Source organism: Panthera pardus, unplaced genomic scaffold (genome assembly GCF_024362965.1).
Source record: "Panthera pardus isolate Hobbes unplaced genomic scaffold, ASM2436296v1 HiC_scaffold_1, whole genome shotgun sequence".
NCBI classification, from domain to species: domain Eukaryota; kingdom Metazoa; phylum Chordata; class Mammalia; order Carnivora; family Felidae; genus Panthera; species Panthera pardus.
The window spans coordinates 87,072,727-87,086,297 of NW_026526654.1; the positions used below are offsets into that span (position 1 = coordinate 87,072,727).

The following is a 13,571-nucleotide window of genomic DNA, read 5'->3' on the forward strand; positions in this document are numbered from 1 at the left end:
TTACTAACCCCCTTTTTAATGAAGAGAGACCAGAATTTAGAAAGATTCCTTTTGTTTTGTATTCATCTTATTTATCTTTAGAGTTGCCCTCTATTTGTGGCACGTAGGACTGGGTTTCCATGTATGTTGTGAATAGAGAGTTTCCTTTCATAATACATTTATGTAAGCACAGAGTAACTTTAAAAATTATTAAGTAAGTGACAAATAGATGGTACCCAATTAGGCCACAGATCCTCAAATATGAAAAAAACCATAAGGGTGACTCATCAGTGACTACCGTTCGGGCAACTGGTGTTTCCAGGTAACACGCTGTCTTCTCTCATCAATACGCGTATACAATTGTTATATCATCGGGGGGTAATTTCTTTCTAAATTTTTTAAAAAAAATTTAAAATTTGAGTGTAGTTGACATACAATGTTACATTAGTTTTGGGTGTAGAGCATAGCGATTCAACGTTTATACATTCTGCTCTGTCCACCAAAAAGTAGCTCCCCCCGTCATCATACAATACTATTACAGTATCATTGACCGTATTGCCTATGCTGTGCCTTTTCACAGGGGGTAAGTTCTGAACAATTGGAGAAAAAAGACAAGTCCTGGGGAGATGCACACGTACCAATGTTCCAGTGTCCAAAAAGGAACAATAGTTGTTAGAATTCTAACTTGTAGCCTAGATGTTAATTATAGAAGTCATATTAAAATTGATTGCATTGAAAGAGAATTAAGGGGCTGTTAGACAAGGGCACGGTTATCCCTGGGACCCAGCATGGGTTCATCAAGAACATGTCATGTCGATGTCCCCTTTGACAACATTTTTAGACTGGCAGCACCGTGGAGGGGTCAGCAGAAAGACTGTACCTTGGCCTTGGTGATACACTGGGCAAAGCTGTTGTATCTTGCTAATATTGATAGCTTGATGTGCTCGATGATGGGACTTTCATTAGGGCTCAGAGTTGTGTAGTAAAAACTATTTAGAGATCTTTTTTTTTTTGTCATCAACGTATCATTGTCCCTCTGGAGGAATGTTCTAATAATTTGCCGCAGGGTTCTCCTACGTTGTATTGCAATTTTATAAAATGTTCCAGGTGATATAAAGCTAATTAAAATTGCAGATCTCAGAATATGTTTTTCAAAAGATATTGACAAACTGGAATTAGAGCTGGAAACTCCTTCAGTGAGGCTAGTAAGCACGAACTTGCAGTGTTACACTTAAGTCAATACTTCTGTTTTTCTCTAACGCTCCCACAGAGGCAGAACACGTGCAGCCTAAGGCCTCTATTTGAGTATAACTGATTCCAGATTTCCCTTGGAATTTCATATTTTATCATAAACATTTATATAAAACCTGTGTCCGTTCTACAATACATTTATATTTTATGTTTATATTTAACATGACATTTTAAATGACAAAATCTTTTTTAGTCAGAAGACATATCTGGATTAATTCCTATGCTCAGAATTGTTATAAGTTAAGTCATAGAACGAATCGTAGAATCTCACAGGTGTTAATGAGTTACAACACTTACTCCAGCTCCTTGTTTTACAGGTAAAGAAACTGATTCTAATCTTCCACTTTATTGCACAGAACTTCTCTTAAACTGAACATTTCAAATTGAAGAGTCTAATTTCTGAAATCCATTGTCATACAAAAGGGTTTCATCTTCTTGTTATGTAATTTCCTTCTTTTTTCTTTTTCGGACAGAGAGAGAAAGAGGAAGAGAGAGAGAGAGAATGCACAGGGGTGAGGGGCAGAGAGAGAGAGGGAGAGAATCCCAAGCAGGTTCCATGCCCAGTGCGGAGTCCGATGCAGGGCTCAATCTCACGACCCTGAGATCACGACCTGAGCCGAAATTAGGAGTCGGACACTCAACCGACTGAGTCACCCAGGCGCCCTATAAATTCTTAATTTAATTTTAATTCTTTAATTAAAAATTTAAATACAAAGTTTCTCTAATTCTTGACACACGGCATTCAAATTTCATTGTACACATTTTTATATGAAAGCGTAATTAAGATTTGGTTTGGTTTGTTTCAATTAATCTCACTCATGATGCCTGGTAATATTTTTATTATAACAAGTTACTGGGGAAGTGTTTTTGGGAAATAGTTTACAGTGAGTTTTGAGTTCTTTGGTTTTCATGAAGTCAAGAATCTATAGTATTATAAGCATAGCTTAGATTACTCTCTCTAAATGACTTTTTTTTTTTAATTTTTTTTTAATGTTTATTTATTTTTGAGACAGAGAGAGACAGAGCATGAACGGGGGAGGGTCAGAGAGAGGGAGACACAGAATCTGAAACAGGCTCCAGGCTCCGAGCTGTCAGCACAGAGCCCGACACGGGGCTCGAACTCACCAACTGCGAGATCATGACTTGAGCCGAAGTCGGCCGCTTAACTGACTGAGCCACCCAGGCGCCCCTCTAAATGACTTTTGTCCACAATGAAATATTATCGGCTAACAAAAAGTAGAATAGGAGTCCAGGAGCTGGTTTTCCAGTTTCTGGTTTATCAGTTCCTGGTTGAGTGAGCTTGAACAGTTACTTACCTTTCTGCATTCAAGTTTCGTTAACATATTAAACATCTTAGCAATTCTACCTCTCTTCTGTCTGCTCCAAAGAACTGTTGAAGTGTGGTACTGTCTAAAATTATCAAGCGTTTATACTCAAGAGAGTTGTATGAACGGGTAGAAAATTCAGTCTCATGTGTCCCTCTGGCTTATCACCGTTGTCAAAGTTAGTCATTTTTTTTTTTTCTAGTTTGTTTCTTAAGATGTTAGACTGCTGGCAGGTACTAGTGGTTATTGAGACTATACTAGAAAGAAAGGCTTTGTGAAAGACACATTTTCTTTCCTCTTTCTGATGTAGATGTTTTACTTTCAAACGTGAGTTGTGTTATATGTAAAGTTGCAGCTTTGGATTTAATGGTACTGTGCCTGGCAAAAGGTACATTATGTGAAGCACATATTTCACTTGAAAGAAGCCAGAGAAATAGAGAAATGAGAAGAAATGCATAGGGAGTGAGAACAGGAAACTAAATTAAGTAGATTTTTTTTTTTTTTAATTTACCGAGGCCGCCATGTGCATCTGTTGGTTGTGAGGGAGGGATAAATGCCATGCTGTTTGGCAGGGCCACAGTGCAACCACCAGTTTATAATTAGCAAGTCGCTGGAAATAAGAACCGTGGCTGTCTTCCATGAGGAATTACATTTTCAGTGCATTTACTCCGCGTACTTTTCCTTACTCCTTCCTTTAACCTTCGTTGATTTTTCTCTCAGGGTCCAAAAGTGACGTGGAAAAGCAGGTATCACCAGCAGAGCAAGAAGAAAGGCTCTCGCCCGTGAGCATTTCACATCTGCTGAGATGAGGGGGAGGAACACCGAGCCCCAAAGCTTCTGTGACATTTTTCCTCACCACCTTCGTGAAGAAAATACAGAAGATTCTCAGATGAAAATAGCTCATTTGTGCTGTGGGGAATAGCCAAAAACCATTGCCCAACCAGTACTATTTTACCTGAAGAACTTCTGTGGGTTGCTCGATCAGGCGCATAACCCAACGAGGCAACCACTTTCAACTTTCAGTCTGGAGAGTCACACGTGAGGGAACACCACAAAACGCAGCCATGCTTCCGGGCGTCAGATGATGAATGGACACTGAGGGGAACACGGGCTTTTTACCGGCCAGGCAGAGCTGAGCTTGGAGTACACATTCAAAGGAGACACAAACGAAAGACTTAGAAGACAGGAAAAGAGTTTCATGATTTTCACCGACACATATTCCGGAAGTGATAATGGAGGCCAAGGATAATAGGTAAATGAGCTCATGTTTTCAATTATGACAATTTGCACTGATATTTCAAGGTTTATTGGGTTTTCCCGAGTGAAACATAGGTAGGCAAAAACAGGTGAAAGCTTTCTAGAGATGAAAGTGAATCAACTCTAGGTACTTTAGTTCTAACTGGAATTACCTGTGTAAAAGTTCAAGCCAAGGGTTGAAAATCATTCCTTACCTTCGCCCAGATGGTTTTTGATTTTCTGTCTTCTGGTGTGGCTGCTGTAAGGGACAGTTGATTGGATCTACCCCGTTCTCTCCTTCTTCAGGTGTATATGTTAGTGCCTCTTACTGGCCATATGATTATTCAGAAAATGTTAAATAAAAAACTGAAGTACCTGAAATTGTATCAGATAACCCAGGAAAGGGTGGGGGAGAGAGAGAGAGAGAGAGAGAGAGAGAGAGAACGAACACAGTCTGCATTGACTTTGGGAACTATGATAACAACAAAATTCACTCCTTTCCTCAAATTTAATTGCTATTTTATGAGAATATATGCTTCTTTTGCAGGCTTGAGGATTTATGCAAAAATATAATATTTATAATTACCCCTTACATTTCCATGTATTCTTTTTTTTCTTAAGCATATAGCAAAACATTCTTTCATTGATTTTGAATGCTGTATTCAAACAGTTATGTTCAATAAATAAAATTTTCGTGCCACAGGGACCACGTAAGGCTTCACATCTTATAACCTAATGCTATCAGTGGATGGAAGGCTTTTCCAAGTTGGCTTTCAAACTTGGCTTACCCTTGAAAAAGCTCAGTATTTGTTTTTCTCTTTCAAATTTTTCCACAATAAAAATTCTTAAGTGTTTTATTCATTAGGCCGTGGAGGTAAGTGTAACTTTTTCAATAGTACTTGCCTTCTAGCAAATCAGGATTAATTTTGCGACTGCTTGTTACCTAAATATGTGAATGCACACACGAATTGAGACTACATCATGGTTTTGATTTTTATTGCCCAATTGGAATATCTATTTTCTGAATTTTTTAGTATAATAAGAAGCCATCTAAGATGGATTTTCGTACCCTTACTGATACTAAATTGCTTAGACGTGAGAGAAATATACTTATGTATCACTGTACGTGTTTTCTCACAGTAGTTCTGACTTTTTTCTTTTTTTTTTTATCTTTCTTTTAGTAGAGAGAGAGAGAGCGCGCGTGTGTGCAGGTGCACTCACACACGTGCCTGCACACGTATGCCAGTGGGGGAGGGCCAGAGAGAGAATCTTAACCAGTCTCCATGCTCAATGCAGAGCCTGATGCAGGGCTCGATCTTATCACCCTGTGATCATGACCTGAGTGGGAATCAAGAGTGGGTGCTTAACTGACTGAACCACCCAAGTGCCCCTCTTTTTTACCTTTTAAAGTGCTTCTGTATAATGTCTTCTTAGTTATGAAAGTCGTTGCCTTTCAAACTAAAGGTGAATTCATTTTCATTCAACTTACCAGTTGACTGATCGGTTAAAAATAATTTCATTTGTAAATTTATTTTATTTTTTTAATGTGTATTTATTTTTGAAAGAGAGAGAGAGAGAGACAGAGTTTGCATGGGAGAGGGGCAGAGAGAGAGGGAGACGCAGAATCCAAGGCGGGCTCCAGGCTCTGAGCTGTCAGCACAGAGCCCGATGTGGGACTCGAACTCACAAACCAGGAGATCGTGACCTGAGCTGAAGTTGGACGCTTAACTGTCTGAGCCCCCCACGCTCCCTTATAAATTTATTTTAAAATAAAGCATTAATGCTGTATAGTTATACTGAAGTCCAACTTTTCAACAGTCAGGATTGATTTGAAAGCATCTGACAGATGTTGAGAAAACAACATGTTCAATTGTCTTTGTAGTCATTGGCTGATAAATTCTATTTATAGCTAGCAAAAAGTATATTAACTTTGGATATATCTTTTCAGATTATGTAGGCTTTGGGTGCTTTAGAATTTCCTCACAACTGATTTATTTATTTACTTGAAGCTTATTTACTTATTTACTTAAAGCCAAAATGTTGGGGGTGCCTGGGTGGCTCAGTCATCCGACTGAAGTCATCCGACTTCAGCTCAGGTCATGATCTCGTGGTTCGTGGGTTCGAGCCCCACGTCGGGCTCTGTGCTGACAGCTCAGAGCCTGGAGCCTCCTTCAGATTCTGTGTCCCTCTCTGTCTCTCTCTCTCTGCTCTTTCCCCACTCACACTCTGTCTCTCTCTCTCAAAAATAAACATTAAAAAAAATTTTTTTAGGGGCGCCTGGCTGGCTCAGTCGGTTGGGCGTCCGACTTCGGCTCAGGTCACGATCTCGCGGTCCGTGAGTTCGAGCCCCGCGTCAGGCTCTGGGCTGATGGCTCGGAGCCTGGAGCCTGTTTCCGATTCTGTGTCTCCCTCTCTCTCTGCCCCTCCCCTGTTCATGCTCTGTCTCTCTCTGTCTCAAAAAAAAAAAAAAAAAAACGTTAAAAAAAAAATTTAAAAAAAAAAATTTTTTTTTAAAGCCAAAATGTCAGTGACTGGATATAGCAACATGTATGAATACATAGAGTGGAGTACATGAGTTGAGGGTCCACGTATCTATCTTAAGGTCATTTTTATAAGTACACACTTTTATTAAGGCATTTAAAACCTGTCTTATTAAGACCATAAATCTATAAAACTTGATTGCCTGGTCTCCTTGTTCCTGGGGCAAGATAATTTTTAAAGCTGAAAAAGATCTAGTCTGGGTTTCTTGAGCTCTGGGGGGGGTTGTATCGCGAATCCCCGGGGGGTGGGTGTGTGGTGGGGGAGTCATGCGGTCACAGCGTCAACAAATCAGGCCCTTCCTAAGGTACTAGATTTATGTAAATGTTTTGGGAAAAGAAGTTAGTTAGATTGTCTATCTAATAAGCAATATCAAGTGTTATGCTAAAATTAAGGCAGATGTATCGTTGAATGTGCCATATGAATATCTGAACTAAAAGTTGAGACTTGATCTCACTTGTTGAAGGCTACTTTGGGATTGGTTCTCTCTCTATTGCCGTCAGGAAGCTTCTGGAGCTTCAGTGTGTGACAGTGTGGAAGCAGATTCCAGGATACGGAAGGGTGGGCCACATTTGGGGAAATTGCCCCCAATGATGCCTAGGAAACAATTCTAGTTACAATGTGCTAAGGAGCTTGGCATCTTTGGTATTGATTCAGGCTAGTGGCGATGTCTGGGATCCTCTCTTATGGGTTTGACAGATGAGACACAGAAATTATGTGACTTGCTCAAACTCATAGGGTTGGTTAAAGAAAAATTTATTCTGACACTTGTTAAAATGGTAAGGAAGACTTTATTTAGGACTATTGAAAGAGATGTCAAGACCATTGCAACAGGGGAGAGAGATTGGGCTCAAATCCAAATACGGCAATGGCAACTGGGGACTTATAGCCAATGAGCAGAGTGAGGGGACCAGGGTATGGAAAATTAATAAGAGAAGATATCCAGTGTAGGGGGATTCTTGCTAAACCAACTTGACAGAATTCTTGCTGAAGGCAGGCCATGGTGATCGTGTATCAGGGGTAGGGGTTAAGGAACTTGGTTAAATATGGAGGGAAATCACATATTAAGGGGAGGGCGATTTTTGCTAAACTGACTTAGTGGATTCTTATTAAAACTGGGCTAGACAAGTCAAGGTCACAGCCCAAAGGCAAGGCCTCATTGAACAGAGGGCTCAGAGGAGCTTTTTTAAAGGTTGGTCAAGGAGAGAGCCCAGGTTCAAGCAAGCTCCGGACCAGTGTGACTAGACCTGCCTCTCCCAGCGTCTCCCAGGGTCTACCAAATGCAGCCACTTCCACATCTAACCTGGGGATTACAGGGCAGCACTGTCCATCGGGGTCCTTCAAACAAACCTCTGTTCTTAAAAGCATCCACTCACCTAACGTGTATTGCGCATTTATCATGTGCCGGGCACTTGGAATACATCAGGGAAAGAAATTGATTTGATACTGAGCTTTGTGACTCTTACATTCAAGCAAGGAAAGAGGGAAAAGAAACAACAAATGCAATGCATGATTAAATTATATGCTATCTTATGTGACGGGACAAAAGGAACGCTAGGCCGGGACAAGGAGGTGGGAGTCTGAAGGGGTTGTATGAGAAGATGTGTCACAATTTTAAATAGGAAGGTCGGGACAGACCTCGTGGAGAAGGGTGAAGTCTGGGCAAACACTTGAAGGAGGGGAGGCAATAATCACAAGCCATTTAGGGGAAGAAGGTTCCAGATAGGGGAACCCGTGCGAAGCCTCTAGGTGGGAGCTGCCTGGAATGTTCCAAGAATAAGGAGGTGACAGGCATGGAGTGGGGTGAATGATGGCCAGTTGACGATGCGGTTGAACGGGTAGCTGGGCACCAGGTCACTGTGGAGGAACTGGGAGTCCACTGCAGCGTTTTAAGGAGTGATGTGCTCTGATTTACGTGTTTAGAGGATCCCTCTAGCTGCTGCGTGGAGGGCCAGTATAGAAGTGGGGAGACCCCTTATGGGTTGCTGTAACAATCCAGGCGAGAGATGATGACGGCTCTCGGCGGGACAGAAGGGTGTTGGAGGCTCTTGCCTGACGGCTCCGTGGTGGTTCGTGCACGTGTTTGTCAGTGTCCTCGCCAAGGCTGCGAGAATATCCTTACCACGTTAAATACAATCAAGACGAATATCGACAGCAACCTACTTAGGGTGGTTGTTGCACCATTTTCCCCCAAAGCAATCAGTCTCCTAATTCTCCAACCGACACTACCAAGAGTTAGCACAGACGCTACAGGCCTGGCCCCCCACTTCAGGGGCCAGACACAAGTGGGATCTCCAGGCTGCCCAAGTACAAATTCAGGGATTCCCATGATGCTCTCCCTCAGGTTCAGCGTCTCAGTAGAACGACTCAGAACTCGGCACTTCACTCGCAAGTGACTCAGTCACAGCCAATTGGAAGAGAAGCAGTGGACGAGACTGGGGGGGAAGGGGTGTGCTGAGTTTCCGGGCCCTCCCGTCACCTTAGTGTGTTCACCCACCTGGAAGCTCCCTGAGCCTCGTTGTTTCAGGGGTTTTACTGAAGTTTGACTTGGTAGGCAAAACTGGTCAAGTCATCCGTGGCCGAAGTCAATTTGCAGCCCCTCTCCCCTCCCTGGAGGCCGGGGGCGGGGGGGGGGCAGCGGAAAGTTCTAAACCTCGAATCACACGATTGGTCCCTCTGTGTCCAGCCTCTGGTCCTGAACCTACGTAACAGTTCCGCCACAAGTGATCTCATTAGCATACACAAACGAGCCCTGTGGCTCAGGAAATTTCCAAGCTCTGTCCCAGGCCCAAGGAGACAAAAACCAAATGCATGTTTTGGTTTTTTTTTCCCTGGAACACACTAGGAGTAAGAAAAATTCAGATGGGAGAGTGGAGTCCAGTCTTCAGGAGAACAGACAAGGAAGCTGAGACCTAGTGTATGAAACGAAGCCGAGAAAGGAAAGAGCAGGCGGGCGGCGGAGGGCCAGGAAAACAAGCCAGACCTTGGCGTTCTCACGAGGGGGCAGGAGCAGACGCAGGCTTGAAGCCATGGGTCTAATGGCAGTGACCCCAACAAGGAGCCAGGGTTTTAGGAGTCCAAAGAAAGAACATGTGGCTTCGTCACTATTCCACACCTCCTCGGGTCCAGTAGTTCATGAGTATAAATAAGGTCAGTTAATATTTACATCCATATCTCCATGGCTCCAAGCCTTCACCTGTCTGATCAGACCTTAACCCCGCCCATGCTCCTCTTGTTCAGTGTAAATGCTTCCCTGGCCGTGTCGGGGCCTCCTCAGGGTGGTGACATCTTATATGGGCTCAGGAATGTATTTTCTCCCTTTCTTTCCTCTTGAGCCTCTCGGTCAAGGGGACTTGTCAAGGTCTCTGCAGCAGGCGCTTCTGTAAGACATTATCCCCTGTGGACACCTTGAGCCCCAAATGACTCTGAAACATGGGAACAGGGCAGTGAGGGGAGAGCAGTAGCTTCTCCTCAAGCCTGGGCTGATTTTGTTCTCTAAGGGAGAAAGCAGTGCTGTGTGGACTTAATCCAGTCCAACTTTTCATCAGCACTGTGCCTGAGTTTCTGTCCTCAGAGGCTCAAAACCAGTCCCTTATGTATGAGCAGAGAGAGGAGGATGGGGCCTGTCCTGCCTCTTCTGTATCCTCTCTCTCTCTCTTTCTCTCTCTCTCTCTTCTCTTCTCCTTAGATACCTCTGCACCCAAACAAAACAAACTCGGAACAGATATCCTTCCACCTCCTTTCAGAGAAAACAAGTTGTGTAATGGAAAGAGTATTAACTCTTGAGCCAGACATACGTGGTTTGAGTCTCAGCTTTGATATTTACAGTTACATGGCCTTGAGTACGTTACTTTTTCTTAGTATGGTGATCATAGTGCCTACAATGTTAGAAGTCACGAGCGTAAGACACTTAGCGAAGCATGGGACCCAGAATGCCCAAGAAAAGGTGACACTTGTTACGATTACTTCTGTTAAGCAACAAAAATTCAACGGAGTAATTTAAAAGATCAAATTCACGAACCAGGCGGCATCCCATGTAGGAAATAGAAAGGAGGTCTAGAAAAGGAAAGGTTTTTGAAGGCAGAGACGGAGTGGAAAAAGGGAAATTATTAGCGAAGAATGCATTGGTGTAGGCAAGGTCACCCTCCTAAGGAGAGTGGAAGGGGTCTATCAGCATATTTGCTAGCGCTGAGTGGAAATTCCCTGTTGACTGGTTAAAGGTTACATTTCAGAGGCGGGTGAGACTGCAGTTGGGTTAGGTATTAAGTCTTGGTTTGCTGATGTGACGCTCTTAACATAAGTGACCCCGTTTGGGCCCGGGGTTTTCTTTCTAACTCTCCGTTATCCAGAAAGTCGCATGACATCTAGCCCTCCGCGACGGCTTCTGCCATCACACAGCTGTCACAGGAGTTGTGCTGCCTCCCGCCCTCCTGACCCAAGGAGCCGTCGGAAGCCGGTCTGTCTTACCTCTCTAGGTCGGTTGCAGGGATTTTCCTTCTTGCCACTATCATCCCCTCGGTGTGTCGGCGTGTGTCCCCAGGGTCTGCCTGGGGAGGGGCTTCTCCAGTGTCTTTGGCCATCCAATGGAAAACACAAGACGCAAAGAGGCGGGGGCGGGGGGCAGAATCCTGGTGGAGACCACACGGTATCTTTAGGGAAAGCATCATCAGGAGGCCGCGGAGGACGAGACAGGTGGCGGCCCTCACCGAGTGGTGACGAAACGGCCAGCGTGGTTTCCCTGCAGTTTCCATTTTTCTGGCTCCCGGGGGAGGGCGACCTCAGCCTGCATGTGCGGCTCTAAGCCCTTCCGTGGGGTACTGGCAGCCTGGTGTCTGATCTGCAGCTGATCCGGAGCTGTCAGCTTCAGAGCAGTAAGAAATCCATCGCCAGTGAGCAAGGGGAGGAATCTGGGGAGGGAAGGAGGGACAGACATACTCAGGAATGGTCTGCAGTGGCTCCCTGCCAACCAGGCACGCTGCTGCTTCTCAGAATAGTAAGTCGGATTCACCTTCTCCTTCGTGGACGGAATAGGCAATCATGCTCTGGTGAGCGCTCTATCAGATGGGGTCCCCGCAGTCAGCTTAGGATAAGCCAAGGGTTTCCATGCAGTGGTGAAAAGGAACGGGCAATTGCCGAGGAACCTGACAGCCGAGGCACCGTTACCTCCCGAGGCCAGGGGGACCAGGGTGGAAACGGTTGCCTGAACCTTGAAGGACAAGGAACAACGTCCCTTGAGAGGGGACCTTTGGTTGAAAGACACCGTCAGGCCGTGGGGTGAGGATGTGGGATGGGTGTTGGGGGAATGGGTTCTCTGACGTCACTCTCGCGTTGACCCTCCTGTTGGTGGACTCAGCCTGCGGCGAAAGTGCCCTGAGGCTCTGTGGATGTGGTCCCCACCAGGTGAGCCAAGTGGAGAGTGGACGTGAGAGGCAGAGGCCATTCGGCGTAGGTGGAATGGAGCCTGGGCTTTCACCCTCTTTCCCCATGATTGGCAGAAGTCGTGTGCCTGGCCCTAGGACGCCCGTACCCCCTTTCAAAATATATTATCCCGAAAACTCTTCGGCATCCGTAGAGGCAGAAGACAGCATTGCGGTGAACACCCACACGCTCATTACGCGGATTGAATACTTACTGAGGTTCTGCTGAATTTGTTCCTTCCCCTCTTTCTCTTTACTTCGGCACGTTAGAGCCAGTCCTGCCCTCTGTTTTGTGCCGGTCCCCACAGCAAGGCCCCGGCGGGTGCAGCTGTGTGGTGGCCCTTCTCAAACTGCAGGGGTCACCCCGAAAGAGCCCTCGAGGCTTCTCCACTCCAGGCAGGTGTGTTTGGAAGGAGGGAGTTCTGTGGGTGGTGCCAGAGGAAGTTCTCTGCGATCCCCCAGAGGGATTGGGAAGGCGGGGGGGGGGGGGCATTAACAGAGATGGAAATACGTTCGTTATTTAACGTTTGTAGGCATTGGAATCGTCACCTTTTATTTTTTTTTTTTTAAATTTTTTTTACATTTATTTTATTTTTGAGAGGCAGAGAGAGACAGAGCACAAGAGCACAAGTGGGGGAAGGGCAGAGAGAGAGGGAGACACAGAACCTGAAGCAGGATCCAGGCTCCGAGCTGTCGGCACAGAGCCTGACGCGGGGCTCGAACTCACGGACCGCAAGATCGTGACCTGAGCCGAAGTCAGATGCTCAACCAACTGAGCCACCCAGGTGCCCCGGAATCATCACCCTTTAAACACTACTTAAGAAGGTACTCTTCGCTGAAAAATCAACTGGTAGCTCTTTCTTGAGAAGAATATAGAGTTAATTTATTACCCGGCATAAGACACTAGGGTTTTATTTATTTCTTTATTTTTAAAAGATTTTTTTTAATGGTTATTTATTTTTGAGAGAGCGAGAGACAAGTGGGGGAGGGGCAGAGGGAGAAGGAGACACAGAATCCAAAGCAGGCTCCAGGCTCTGAGCTGTCAGCGCAGAGCCGGCCGTGGGGCTCGAACCCACGAACTGTGAGATCATGGCCTGAGCCAAAGTCAGACGCTTAACCAACTGAGCCACCCAGGCGCCCCAAGACACTAGGGTTTTAAATAATCTCATTTACTGACTCTCTTACGGAGACAAAAATGTCATTCGGAAATGATAACTTAGAGTCAAATTGAAGATATATGTATATATATCTTAAATTTTAATTAAACAGTAGGAAAAATGCTCTATATACGAATTCTTGACATACATTATTCTGGTTTTTCTAATTTATTATGATTGAAAGCCACAGCCATAAGAAAAACAGGGCAGACAGAAACATTAATTCTTTTCAGAGCCAGACACAATCGGAAGCCTACAGCAGCTTCTAGACCAAGTAAACAGGTTCTATATAAAATCTCTCACAGAATGAATAGGAAAAAAATCCCTTGAAAGATCTTCTAAAATATGAAAAACAGAAAGGCTGTATAAAAGTGGTTCTGTATTATTGGGACCTCCGGCATAGGTAGGCATGGCCAAACAACTTGACATTTAAAAAAATTTGTTTAAAGTTCATTTATTTATGGTGAGAGAGCAAGTAGGGTAGAGGCAAGAGAGAGAGGGGAGAGAGAGAGAATCCCAAGCAAGCTCTGCCCCGTCGGCACAGAGCACGATGTGAGGCTCGAACTCATGAACGGTGAGATCGTGACCTGAGCTGAAATCAAGAGTCAGACCCTTCACCGACTGAGCCCCCCAGGCGCCCCATGACATTCTGACATAAAAGTAAATTG

The 13,571-nt window shown here is 44.6% G+C and overlaps 1 protein-coding gene across 1 annotated transcript in view; it reads left to right on the top strand.

The window, feature by feature from the left end:
- Positions 1-13,571, top strand: part of SACS (sacsin molecular chaperone) — an 85,003-nt gene that overhangs the window by 10,784 nt on the left and 60,648 nt on the right. Inside the window, 1 exon segment of the mRNA XM_019447979.2 lies at positions 3,276-3,807. Within this exon segment, the coding sequence (XP_019303524.2) occupies positions 3,788-3,807 (20 nt within the window). The 5' untranslated portion in view covers positions 3,276-3,787.